At 38.8% G+C, this 14,457-nt stretch overlaps 1 protein-coding gene across 1 annotated transcript in view; it reads right to left on the bottom strand.

The window, feature by feature from the left end:
* The window catches only part of Mypn (myopalladin), a 99,867-nt gene that overhangs the window by 32,510 nt on the left and 52,900 nt on the right, over positions 1 to 14,457 (bottom strand). The window contains exons 9-12 of the mRNA XM_076834135.1: positions 13,647 to 13,670; positions 10,557 to 10,673; positions 9,099 to 9,471; positions 944 to 1,534 (exon numbers count right to left, since the gene is read on the bottom strand). Coding sequence (XP_076690250.1) covers positions 944 to 1,534; positions 9,099 to 9,471; positions 10,557 to 10,673; positions 13,647 to 13,670 — 1,105 coding nt within the window. The remainder of the gene's footprint in view (positions 1 to 943; positions 1,535 to 9,098; positions 9,472 to 10,556; positions 10,674 to 13,646; positions 13,671 to 14,457) is intronic.

Genomic DNA, 14,457 nt, shown 5'->3' with positions numbered 1-14,457 from the left:
AACACAACCAATTTGTAGGATTCTATTTCCTACTGAGTTTGCTAGTTGTTAACTATTTTTCCTATGTCATTTTGTTTCTTTGTTATTACTACATTATTTTTTCTTGTGGATGGAAGAAATATATATTTTCGACCTATGTTAGTCAAATTTTCTGATTCCCAATCAAATGATTTGTGAATATGGAAGTCATTTAATTCTTTTTAAATGAATTTCTTGTGGAGCCCCCTGAATTTCTATTTTACTTTGGAGTCAGTGTCAGAAACTGCTAGTGCCTGCCAGCATTCACATCCTCTTCTTTGGCACAAAACAAATACATCTCCAGGCTCCTTGTAATTAGACAGACATGCTGACAGAGGTATAGCTAATAGGCCTGACAGAAGTGATATAAACTTCTGGCTATGTGTTCTAACTTCTCCTCCTGTGTGCTATCTTCCCTCTTTCTCTTTCTTCCACCAACCAAATGAAGAAGACCCTAAAGACCTGGGAAATGGAGGGGTCCTGAGTGCCTGAATGACAGAATGGAAAAGACATCCCATAAACACGGTATAATCACACATTTCCAGCTTCAACTTGAGGTGTGAAACATATCCTTCATGTGAGTCATGTTTAGAGACACAGGGAAATACTTAAGACCTAAATCTTTTGACTCAGTGATTAATGTTTACAAAATAATAACGTGCCAATATAATTTACTGCTTTTGAAACTGTTTAGACTTGATCTATAGAAAAAATAAAGACTTAACTGTGGTTATAGAATTAAAAAAAAATCATTCAAAGCAATCATGCCCTGTGTTCAAGGTCCTTGAAACCCATTTTTTGTCTAACAGAGAGGATTTATCTAGGAATCCACTAAACAAGACTCCTGCCCCAGACCAGGCTATTCTAGGCATAGGTCCCCTCTTAACTGGCAACTCTTCCGTCAAAAAACTTTAATGACACTTACGTGGATGGTGCACTTTTAGGTAGTCCCATGGCATTGGTGGGAGGGATGACAGGGAGAGATGGCAGAACAGAGCTGAGGAAAGCCACTGGGTTCTGAATCCGGTTGGTGGGAGAGACAGGAGTTGGTGACACACAGTGAGGCTGAAACTGGTTTCCACTAGGGATGGAAAACACAAGTGGTGGTGCTGCTGGCTCTGCTGGACCTGGAGGGGGTGGCTCATTTGAGATGGAAATGGCACCTGGAGATTTGGTTTGCACAGAGGGGTGAGAAAGTAAGAGGCTTTCTTTGCTCACTGTCCTCTGAATGGGTTGGGAAGTGCTGCTCAAGGTGAACACTGGAGAGCTGGATGGGGACACAGTGGCTGTGGTGGTACTCGAAGAGGGGAAGAAATGCTTCGGCCTGGCCAAGCTGAATGTCTGTGATGGAGGGGCCTTCGCCTGCTTGCTGGAGGTGGTCACTGCCGGGGGAGCCACGGAGTTCAAAACACTCATGTTGAAAGGAAACTCTTTAGGCGATGAAGGAGATGGGTTTTGCAAATGTTGTTGTTCTAGTAGGACTTGGTTATGAAGTTGTTGTAACTGAGTGGAATCACTGCACACAACACAAGAGTGGAGAGAGAGAGGCATTACCATCAACCTCATCCTTCAGGAAATGTATATGGACTGTGTATAACCTGATGCTGATTATGAACCCACAACCAGAGCAGCAAGGAATCAGCTCATCAATTAGTGGTGAGTTTGTCTTTCCTTTTTCCTCTAAGGGCTTTATGGCACATTGTATTCTTTGTGCTGTGACCTTGGAGTTGTGCAACATAGAATGTCTATAAATTAGAAAAAAGAGAGAGAGAGAGAGAGAGAGAGAGAGAGAGAAAATGTTCCTTACTATCCCAGCCTTGGATAGGTGCTGAGCTATGCACAGGTGTGAGTTCCTGCAAGGGCTGATTTCTCTGAGACAATATGCTGTATTAATCACTTTTCTTTCAAGGCCTGTGCATGCCAAGCACACACTTCGCCACTGAGCTACAACCCTTACCTCTTGATTTTTCTTAAATTTTTTGGAGCTTAACACCTTTTTTCCTTCTTTTCATTAACATTTCCAATATATCATAGGTGGAAAGGGTGACTTCACAAAATAAAGACTGAGTTCTATTTTCATTACTGCTGTGGAGTGCTACAAATTGAGTAATCCTTTGCTCATCTATGAAAAAAAACTCTTGTCTTAAATAAAACTAAGAATTCAAGAGCATTGGTTCCTTGGCACAGTAACTTTCTCTGCCTCCTCCCCCTCTCCCTCATATTAGAAGTGAGTTCTTAAGCCAAGATAATAAGTAGTATAATTAAAATTTAATTAAACCTTTTCATTGCTTCATAATTGAAAAATTAAGTGATCAAAAGAAGCAGAAATACCTCTGTTGTATTTTCCTCTGAAAAATACAAACAGTAAACATTGTTTCTGTTGGTATTGACTTTTCCAATGATATGAAAGCATTAAAAAATCTTTTAATTTTTAATGGATCTCATATTTGGCAGGTCATATTGTGATTGCTATAGAATAAAAGTGTTACGTGTTTTTTAGAACATTTTTGTAGTCTGAATAAATTTTAATCTGATGACATTGCAGAAATATTGTACTGTGAACTGTTTATAACCTGAATAATTATCTTAGGGGGGAAAAGGATGATAAGGAGAGGCCAGGAAGTTATTTGGTGTTGAGTTGTTCTTATTTTTCTTTATTTCCCATTGAATAAAAGCCAAGATCCAGTTTTCTCCTACAAGTAAGAATTTAAATGGCCTGTTAGCCTCTACTGTTCAGTGGACCTTATTGGGTTAGAGAGGTTCACAAACCTTAAACAAAATGATACATAGGATTTAGGGTCAAATTATTTTGATTGAGATTCTGAAAGAATTCAGTTGAGACTATGTCTTTGAACATTTTTTTTTTCATTGAAAGAACCTCATCTTGTTTTAGAGAGGTCTTTAAACAGCTGTTTGAATTAGCTTATTCATTACATCAGGACAAGGAATTGATTCCAATCTTTTTTTTTTTTTTTTTTTTTTTTTGTACCAGGGTTTGAACCTTAACCACTGAGCCACATCCACAGCCATTTTATTTTTTATTTAGAGAAAGGGTCTCAAGTTGCTTAGGGCCTAGCTAAGTTGCTGAGGCTGGCTTTGAACTTGCAATCCTCCTGCCTCAGCCTCCTGAGCCAGTGGGATTACAGGTGTGTACCACAGCACCCAACTCAAAAACTTTCATTGAGTCTTCTAAGTGTCTACTTTGCTAGGTTGAAGATATAAATATGCTTGAGAGCTTTTGAGTACTGACAAATCTAGTGGGATATACATACTCCAATGCTGACATATAATAACCAGTGATTAATTAAAAATAACGTCTGGAATCTGCCATATCCTAACGAAGGTGCAAAATGCAATGAAAAGGTGAAAGAAGAGAAGATGAACCACCGTACAAACTAGTTCAAAATCCTAAGTGATTCCTCTTGTGCTAAATAACACCCTGCCAATAAATTGCTATAAACTCAGCTGCTCATTTCTAGATGCTATGCGGATTTCTGATATCAGGTTTATACTAAGGCTTTCTTGCCATATATTTATCAACTCTCTTCTCTTACTTTAAAATATCTTCCCTTTTGTACAACATAGTTTAAACAAATGGGTAGAAAGACATATTGAGTCCTAATTCTGACTCATTCCCTATTATGTGTGTGGCTTTGGGTAGTCTCAGGACTTTTCTGATCTAGAGTCCCTTATAAGTAAAATAGTAATAATATCTCACTGTTGTTGTGAGAATTGATAATCACCTAATACATTTAGGTGATCAAAAAGTGATGGCTGTGTGTGTGTGTGTGTGTGTGTGTGTGTGTTTAGCTTCTAAACTATAAAAGTCAACTTTCAAAATTTGTAAGAATGAACATCTGTGTTTCAGAATGATAAGGATATGAAAGAATTTATTAGGGATTTTTTTAAAAAATGTTTTTGGCACTGGAGATTTAACCCAGAGGCGGTTTATCACTGAGCCTTTATTATTTTTTTTTTAATAATGTTTCTTGATAAGTTGCTTAGGGCCTCACTAAGTTGCTGAGGCTGGTCTCAAACTTGCAATCCTCCTGGCTCATTCTCCCGAGTTACTGGGATTACAGTTGTACACCACCATGCACAGTAGGAATTTTGAAATTTTGAGATAAAATGTCACATAATCATAACACAACAAACTTGAGTATTAAGTACTTTTGAAAGCCTTTTTGGCATCAATGTTGGGCAGTGTGTTCTAGAGTTAGCTGTTTCTGGCTCAGAAAGACAACTAGAGTGCATCTTCTCTGAACTACTGATTCAGCGTCCTTCTTTTGTGATCTGAAATCTTCAATGGTGGAAGGAAATTGGCAACTGCTAAACATTATGGATTTCTCACCCTGTCAGTTTTTAAACATTTCCAAGGACATCACTGAATAATATAAGTAGATGGGCTATGGTTTTTGAGGTGCTCACTGACTGGTAGCACATTATATCACCTGGAAACTGTAAAATATAAACAAACCTCACTGATTTAGGCACCAATACCCAGAGAGTTGGCCTGGGAAGGGATCTAGGTCCAGTTATTGTTATCTTTTGTGAATGTAAGTCAGTTGTTCTTAAAGTTCAGCCAGACTTAGTATATCCTGTAGGGCTGGAAACACAAATTCTAGGCCTACAGTTTCCAATTCAGAGTAATGCTCTTACTGTAAGGTCGTAGGTGATCTTATAATCATCCAGGACTCAGAACCAATGTTCTACAGAAACACTTGTCCCCAAAGCATAGGCTTTCCCAGTATATCCTGACTTTTGTCTGACATTTTACATTTACATTTTAAATGTTAACAATTGTTTTTGTTTCCTGGGTATGGAAGGTAGCAATTCAGGTCATTTCTCTAATTCTAACAAATGGTTTCCAAGTTGGTTGCACATTAAAATAATCCACGAAGAGATTCTGGTTCAATTGAGATGGAAAGCATAAATTTTTTAAAAAAAACCTCCACAGTTTATTCTAGAGTGTAAGTAGGATGAAAAATCACTGCTTTGAACAGCTTGATATTCAAGTAGAAAATTTCAAAGTCAGACTTATCTAGGCTTTGATGATATGGTGTTTAAGAATGACAGCCTCCATCTCTATTTTCCATATGAATGACAAACTGAAGGAATAAGCAAAACACTACATCCTTGAGAAGAATGAGTCTATATTTTTAATGCAAAACTTGTGAGGTTAAAACCAGTGGGGTTAAAATTAGTAACAGAAACCCCAAACAATGAAATGACAAATTTTTGAGGTGATGGATATACTCATTACCTGATTCGATCAGTATACATTATATTTGTGTATTGAAATATCACACTTTACCCCATAAATATGTGCAATTATTCTGAGGCAATTTTTAAAAAACTGGCAAGAAAAGGTTATAGGCATGTGGATTTATAAAAGGTGTGTATGTGTATGTGTGAAGATACATACATATACATTCACACTTACACTAGCGTAAAATATATACACACAATTAAGAGAAGACTTAAGGAAGGCAAGAAATACCAAAGGAAGTATGTAGAGCTTAAGACTATATTTTTAGAGGGTACCACTACATAAATTAGAAGAAAGAATTTTTTTTTAACTAATTAGAAATCTCATATGTCTACTTAATTCTCCTCTTCATAAAGAATCTGATTTTATTCATGGTGGCAGTATGTGCAGCTAACTTTGCAATTATTATACCATATGCCTAAATTTTGGCCAATGAGATATAAGCAGAAGATTTTTGATGACACCTCTAAAAAGATTCCTTAAAAGGGCTTCTGACAGTAAGAATGTGAGTCCTGGGCTGGGGTTGTAGCTCAGTGGTAAAGCTCTTGCTTAGCACCTGTGAGGTATTGGGTTCAATCCTCAGCACCACATAAAAATTAATTAATTCATTTATTAAAGGTATTGTGTCCATCTACAACTAAAAAAAAGAAAAAAGGAAAAAAAGAATGTGACTTTTGCCCATTCACTCTTCCTGCTACCTGAAACGCAAACATGATGACTAGATGATCATCAGCTATCTTGGACTACAGAAGCTCCCTAGAGAAGCCAGCATTGGAGATAGCAGATGGGAAAGAGAGGAGACTTTTCCTCCCCTGTACTATGTTCTGGGAATTGAACCTAGGAGTGTTCCAACACGGTGCTACACTCCCTGCTCTTTTATTTTTTATTTTGAGACAGGTTCTCACTAAATTGCCCTTTAACTTGCGATCCTCTTGCCTCAGACTTAGGGTCGTTGGGATTATAAGTGGTGCCCCATGACTGGCGGACACTGGGCTCTTCATGACCATGTAACTACCAAAACAGCCCCAGAATGCCTTGTTTACTTCCTTTTTGTGAGAGAAAATAAACCCTCATTGTGTTTATTTTGGCTTTCTGTAATATGAAGCTCCATTTAACCCTAACCAACATACCTAATGGCCCCTAACACAGCCCCTGGGTAAAAGAAAGCCCTACAAAGAAGGCAATCCTCAAGGAAGTTGTTTGGGGTTACCTATTCCCCACAGCTCCCTCCTTTGAGTACTTCCATACATGGCTCCTGACCTGACCCACGTAACTTCTCTTCCTTCCAAACAAATCCTCTGCAAAGCTAGGTGGTTGGAGTGGTCATCAGACCAGTCTGGACCAATTAGAATTTGGAATCAAGCAGCTGAGAACAAGTAAATCAGGTGTGGTATTTGGCACAGATCATGTTAGAGATGGGGAACTTAGTCATGATGGGTCACAAAAGAATTGATAAGTCTGCAAATGGTGAAGAATAGAGCAGATATGTAAAGAAAAACAAAAAGACACACAGACAGAAGGTGAGTCAACTGGATGAGCTTCAGTGGGCAAGACTAGCATAACTATATGACCCCTGAGTCACAGGCCAGGAGGCCTAGCTCCCAGCTCTCGAGTTCTTTTGCTGGGAGAGTTTTGTTTTCTGTTCCTGTCTATATCCCTTCAACAATCTCCTCCCTTCTTTTTACTTTAAGTGGATTTTTGCTTCCTGAGACTGGCAGAACTTTGAGGGCACTAAGACATTTATGGAAGTGACTTGCTTAGACACATTTTATAAAATCGAATTTTATGCCCAGAATTTTGCCTTATGTGTTAAGAATATAGAACTGAAACAGAGGGATGATCTAAATAAACCTTCTCTCTTAGTTCCTGAATAAACCCTCTAGCCTTCACGTGCTCTTAGTTACTTGTTTCTCTTGATGGTAACAGTTGATGACATTTTTCTCTCTCCTTTTTAATTTATTTTTTATTTTTTTGCATTGCTGGGTATAACCCAGAGCCCTGCATATGCTAGGCAAGCACTCTACCACTGAGCCAAACCCACAGGCCCTACAGTTGATGAATTTTGATCTAATCACCCTTCCCCACGTCTCAGCCAATAAACATCCCCAAACTTTATTTTTAGGGAGGCAGATTAAGACTTGATCTCCCATCTGCACACCTCGTGAATGAACTCTCTTTTGCAAAACTCTTGGTTTCAGTGATTGGCATGCTGTGTGGTGGGCAACATGGGCCTGCCTGGTTCAATAACAAAACTAAACAGCATGACTTGTGTCCCGTGAACATCTCATGGTTAGCTCTGAGCAATACATAGTGGGAGCACTATTGCTATAGATGTTCTTGTTGATACTTAAAAAGTTTTGTGGAATTATAAACATAATTTCTATCATTTTGTTGTGTAGATGAAATTGAACATACTAGTATCATGCTTCTTATTTTTTCTTTTTTAATGGTACTTGGGATTAAACTCAGGGGCACTGGACCACTGAGCCACATCCAGGCCCTGTTTTTTTATTTTTATTTTTATTTTTTATTTTTAGAGACAGAGTCTCACTAAGTTGGTTAGTGCCTTGTCCTTGCTGAGGCTGGCTTTGAACTCTCGATCCTCCTGCCTCAGCCTCCCAAGCCTCTGGGATTACAGGAGTGCACCCCTGCACCCAGCTATTCTCTGTATTTGCTTTGGTTTGGATGATCATTAAACATTGCCACACAGCTCTGACAGAGGTTCTCTAGAGAGTTATGATGACAACCACAGTTTCTGGGTTGAATCACAAAACCATCACTTCTTTCATCCTATGATATTTATATAAAACCTACTATGATTAATACAGTGTATCCAGCAATAGCAAAGAACTATCTTTAAAAAAAAAACTAAATAGCTTTCCATAATCACTACAAAAGCTTAAATTGAAGCAGAAATGGGAAATACAAGGTTGAAATCACAGACTATCTATGTTATTAGACAAAATAAAAAGCTTTATAAAAAGAGCACACCTAGGGTGTGGTGGTGCACGCCTGTAATCTTAGCAATTTAAGAGGATCACAATTTGGAGGCCAGCCTCAGCAACTTAGTGAGACCCTGTCTCAGAACAAACAAAAAAAAGGGATATAGCTCAATGATAGAACGCTTGTGGGTTCAACCTCCAGTACTGAAAAATAAATAAATAAATAAATAAGACTGTAGGCATTTACCCAGAGAACTCTGACCTTAGACAGAGTTCTAAGGTCAATGTTCTTTCTGAACATTATTTTGAGGTAGAACATTAATCATATGGATGATAGTGAAAGTAAATCCACGGTGATGTAAGGATATAATTTTTGGGGGGGTACTGGGGACTGAATTTAGGGGACACTCAGTCACTGAGCCACATCCCCAGCCCTATTTTATATTTAATTAGAGACAGGGTCTCACTGAGTTGCTTAGTGCCTCGAAGTTGCTGAGGCCGGCTTTGAACTTGAGATTCTCCTGTCTCAGCTTCCTGAGCCACAGGGATTATAGGTGTGCGCCACCTCAAGGATGTACTTTTACAATGCACTTGATGCGTCTTTTTTTGTTTGATAATTCCCTTTTTCAAATCCATCATTAAAAATATATATGTATATATTTGGGTTTTTTTTTAGTTGCTCATGGACCTTTATTCTACTTATTTATTTACATGTGGTGCTGAGAATAGAAACCCAGGGCCTCACACATCAGGCAAGCACTCTACCACTGAGCCCCAACTTCAGCCCCAAATCCATCATTTTTAAGAAGATCAGACTCAACAAAGACTCACAGGTACTCTTGGTTATTCATTCGAATTTTTTTACTTACAGTTTGGGTTTGGCCAGAACTGGAGGGGGCTCTTTGACAGGCGAGGAAGGCTCTGGGATTTTTGTGGCCTGTCCGTTGAACCTCTCCGGGAAGGAATTGGGCCTGGTCTGGTTGGTGGTTGCAACTCCACCCTCAGAGGATGCTTCGCTTCCTTTGTCATCTTCAGGCAGGTTGAAGTGCACACGGAGCCCAATCCTGGAGCTGGATCGGGGCTCATTATGGTTTACCAGAACCCCTTCTAGTTTGGGTTTGGGGGCCTGTTCCACAGAAGGAGGCTCTGGGTTGGGTGGGGATGGCTGTTGATCAAGAACAGCCAGGTTGGTGGTGGAGCTGGCGGGGTGAAGAGACCCATTATTGCTGAGGTCTTCATTTCCTGAAAGGACAATCACATGACCTGAGTTAGCCTTATCCAACAAGGTTGAATAGGATTGTAACCTCAGGTTGGGGCACAAAAGGGACAGTAAGGGGCTGGGGTTGTGGCTCAGTGGTAGAGTGCTTGCCTAGCAAGTGTGAGGCACTGGGTTCAATTCTCAGCATCGCATATAAGTAAATAAAAAAAAATAAAGGTCCATTGACAACTAAAAAAATATTAAAAAACAAAAACTAAAGGGACAGTAATCAAACCAGGTTAAGTGTACAATAGAAAAATGTTTGACAAAAACGCATCAGCATCTGGGGTGTTAAAGAAGGGTGATGATGCAGGAAAAAAATAAATTTAAAATCTACGTACTCAGCTGTGGATATTGCTCAGTAGTAGAGCACATACTTAGTAGTCTACAGGCCCTGGGTTTGATCCCCAGCACCACCAAAAACAAAAACAAAAAGCCAACAAAACAAAATGAAAAATAAGCACTCTTTTAGAAAGAATTTTGGGTGTTTAAGACAGGCATGGTGGTGCACACACACCTGTAATCCCAGCGGCTCAGGAGGCTGAGGTAGGGGGATCAAAAGTTCAGAGTCAGCCTCAGCAACTCAGTGAGGCCCTAGGCAACTTAGAGAGCCCCTGTCTCAAAATTAAAAAAAGGGTTGGGTATATATGCTCAGTGGTTAAACGCCCATGGGTTCAATCCCTGGCGCGCGCGCGCGCACACACACACACACACACAAAATGTAGGTGTCTAGTCATTCATATAACACCAAGGAAGGCTGAGGATGTAGTTCAGTGATGGAGAGTTTGCCTACCATATATAAGACCCTACGTTTGATCCCCAGCACAGCAAAACAACCCAAGGAGAGGTTTTCTTATGAAGTATGAAAGCAGTAGCTGAAAAACTGAGGTGAGACAGGTAGTGGCTTTAAATACTATAAGAAATTGAATATTGGACATGATTCAAGAACATTTTTCTTAATTCAATTCTTTTTTGATTCATATGTGAAACACTAAGGAAGGATGACACAAACTCTGCACACTCACACTCCAACTCAGTCTAAACTGTTCTGGCACGTAAGAAGCCTTACCTCTCACATCCAGCTGTGCAATGCTTGACACTGTGCCATATTTATTGCTTGCAGTACATGTGAAGCAGCCAGAGTCTTCTGCAAACACTTCAGCGATGACCAAAGTGCAAATCTCCTCTACATGCCAGTAAAACAGAGTTGTTACTGACTTCATCATGAAAGTGAAATTACAGAATTTACTAATATCAATCAGATGATTCTATAAAAGTCAATCCAAGTAAAAAGGGGCTGGGGATTTGGCTCAGTGGTAGAGCTTTTGCCTAGTATGCATGAGGCCCTGGGTTTGATTCCCCGCACCTTTAAGGTAAGCTGGCTCCTCTCAACCTCAGGTGATGAATCATGATTGGTAAACCAGTCATGCTAACTAACTATTCTTGTTAAGTGGTAGTATGTGAAACTATCAGGTCAATGAGATGTCATGGAAAATCTGCTAGAGAGTTTCTGGGAAAGTTTTCCTTGCCCTTTAAAGGGAACAGAAGATAGTGAAATTTCCTGTTTTTGCCTCTGGATGTTGTCATATGGTTTTGATACCTGGAACTGTGGCAGCCATCTTAGGTCCAAGAGTAGAAGCAGTCTAAGAGAATACTCTGCTGATGGCAGAATGCAAAATGGAAAAAAATAGGCTTGGCCTCTGATATCTCCAAGCTGCTAAAGTAACCAATACCAGGACTGCCATTTCTTAGGGAGTCTTATTATGTGAGAAAATACCTTTTTATTATTGTTTAAGCTGTTTTATTTAAATCTTTTTAACTTTCTACCTAAAGAATCATAAATCATGTAGAAGCAAGTTTGGTTTTGGTGACTCTCAGACCTTATTTTAAACCCTTGACCTATGCTGCATTTTTCTGTTCCCTTTCCCAAACATTCACACTCTTTATCTTTCAGCAATCCATTCTCAGAAAATGATCTTGTAAAGTTATTCACACGACACTATACCTGCCTGTTATTCTGCCTGTGTTCTGTCTCCAAACGTATTTGGATTAAACAAGGTGGGAGAAAGAACTTTCTAGCTGCGGAATTTTCAATCATGGAACTGAAAACAGCAGGACCTATTTGGGTTTATTTTGGGGTGATTCCAAAGTTATTTTGTGTATTTGATTGCCTAATGAAAACTCCCACTCTGATCGGAAGTATCAAGGGATTTGACAGTAGCTAGCAATGAGCAGTGAAATGCAGGCAAGGTCACAAGTGTTCTTTAAATTACTTTAGGGTCCTTTTTTAAACTCCTTCCAAAGTAGACAAGAAAGCAAAGGGTGGTAGTTAATTTGTAAAAAATAAACAGAAGCAAAAGGACCTAATTTGGAAACATGTCAAGAGAAAAGGATTAATGGGACTAACTCTTGACAGGGTCCATTGATGTTAACATAAAGCTAGGAAATATGGCTATCAGTGTCTCCAATTGTCTGGGAAGGAAGATTCTTTTCTAACTAAGGTAACTTCTGACCAGCTAATGACCGTGCCCACATTAACATGGGATTGACTTGTAAATGAAGCCCCCTAAATAGGAAGGCTACCATGACAGTTCTGGAGAGGACCAACTAAAGTCAAAGACTCCACCCTCCCTCCCCACTGAAAAAGGAGTTGAACACCTGATTGGCAAAGAGTACAGAAGGTGGTCCCCACTTCTGGTAAACATCAAACAGTAGTAATAAAATTGGGGACAGTATTGTCTCCTTTATTCTCTACTTGGAGACGGCCCATTCTCTCCCTTGAGAGTGCTTTTTGCTTAAGCCTCACTTTTCTTCTACTTTATTTTCACTTCCAGTAAAGTTCTCTTGCATGATGTTTGGTATCTGATTTTAAATTTTCCCTTCATCAGAACAAAAGAATTGAGGTTTGAGTTTCAGCTGCCTGCTTTCCTGGGACAAAAGGCTAGAACGTTTTTGAAGGGCAAAGTACCACTCCACTATAAGCAAAAAAAAAAAAAAAAAAAAAAAGTAAATCCACTTCTTGTCTTTGCCAAATATCTCTAAGACCTTAGTGTAGGGTCAAGCAACATGAAGTTCAAGGTCTTCTTGAGTGAAATTCATTTCCATTCAGTTGTCAGGAAAAAAGAATTATGATAATGAAATTCCAAACCATCTTTCTCACCCAGGGATACAAACAATCTGATTCTTCAAGGTGGTTATGGAGAGGGTGCTTAGACGTTCACGGTTCATGTCCTGATTTTTGAATGACTTGTATTTTCTAGTGGTGAGAGTTTCACCTACTGTCACTTCCATCTATCTCATCTAGTATTCCCCTAATTAAATATAATAGCATCAAACTAAACATTTTATTGCGTCTCTGCAAATTTCAAAATTTGATGCATCAGGGCTGGGGATGTGGCTCTAGCAGTAGCGCGCTCGCCTGGCATGCATGCGGCCCGGGTTCGATCCTCAGCACCACATACGAACAAAGATGTTGTGCCCGCCAATAACTAAAAAATAAAAAAATATTAAAATTCTCTCTCTCTCTCTCTCTCTCTCTTAAAAAAAAAATTTGATGCATCAAATTTGAGGCACATAGGTTGTGGAATTGAATTGATCTGGTATCATAAAAATTGCTCTGCCCAGTTTAAGAAAGGGTATGATTGGAGGCCAAGGATGGTGGGGAAATAATTCCTGTGAAATAATCCTCAAAACTCAAGAACTAGGGCTGGGGTTAGTGGTAGAGCCTTGCCTGGAATGGTTCAATCCTCAGCACCACATATAAATAAATAAATAAATAGAATAGAATAAAATAAAGGACCATTTACAACTAAAAAAAAATATTAAAAAAATGAAGAACTCACTGCATTCATACCAGGTATTGCATATATATTCAAAATTTGCAAATTCTCCCATCTTTTCCTTTTCTTATAATAACTAGGGTTCATTTGGATCTTTTTTTACTAAAACTTTAATTTTCTCTTTCTCTTGACACCAGTGTAATTTCAACATGTTCTTAACTATATTAAATCACTCATTACATATTAAAAAATTAAAGTTGCAATAATCTTCGTTAATTTTGTTTTTTGGGGCTGGGGATCAAACCCAGGACCTTGTGCATACAAGGCAAGCACTCTACCAACTGAGCTATATCCCCAGCCCCTGTTGTAATGATCTTTACCTGGTTCTGCCATGGATCGAGGTTCTAAAAGAAAAAGAAAGAAAAAAATTCTAAGCATTTGTTTTTTTTCTGAGAGATTACATTTTTAAGTCAGAAGTTTCCTGTAGAATTTAGTAGTCTCTTGCATACTCAGGAGTAATTAGATAAAGTTAATCTATCGATGTTAATGACCTAAGCACCCACAACCTCAATAGGGACAGAAAAGGGGAGCAAGAGAGCATCTAAATGATGTTGCTGCATCTTGGAACACACCTGGGTCCACTGGGGTGCATAAACCTTTGGCAAGGAAAAGTTTCTGAGTTGGCTGGGACTCTGAAATGATTTGCTTTGATTGGTGCTTGTTCGGCCTTACCTGAAAAAAAGCTCGTGAAGACTGAGAGATCATGTTTGATTTTGGACTTTCGTATGCCAGTAAAATGTAGAATATACCTTTTGCTCTGTGGTTTCTAGGATCAAGAGCCTCAGAATAGATAATAGATTGCTTGAGAACAGGTTCTATATCTTAAATTTCCTTGGCATACCTGAAAATGCCCATTGTAGTACCAGATACTGGAGTTCAGTGAATGTTTATAGAATTGCAGGCTCTCTATTAGTTGTTGTTGAACTTAGAATATTTTACATGGATAGAAATATTGGAGTTTTTTTCCCCTCTCAGTTTAAATGGTATTAGAATATATTATTGTTTCTGCTACTACTGCTAAAACCTGGAGTAGTTCTTATTCATATTTCATACTGATCAAAGTAATACCATTTTGAAATTGGAAGAAACAGATTAAGAAAAAAGCAAATAACTCAGCCATGAAAGAAGGAG

Source organism: Callospermophilus lateralis, chromosome 15 (genome assembly GCF_048772815.1).
Source record: "Callospermophilus lateralis isolate mCalLat2 chromosome 15, mCalLat2.hap1, whole genome shotgun sequence".
Classification (NCBI taxonomy): Eukaryota; Metazoa; Chordata; class Mammalia; order Rodentia; family Sciuridae; genus Callospermophilus; species Callospermophilus lateralis.
Note: the sequence above shows the minus strand (reverse complement) of the source record. Positions and strands in the feature narration are given on the sequence as shown.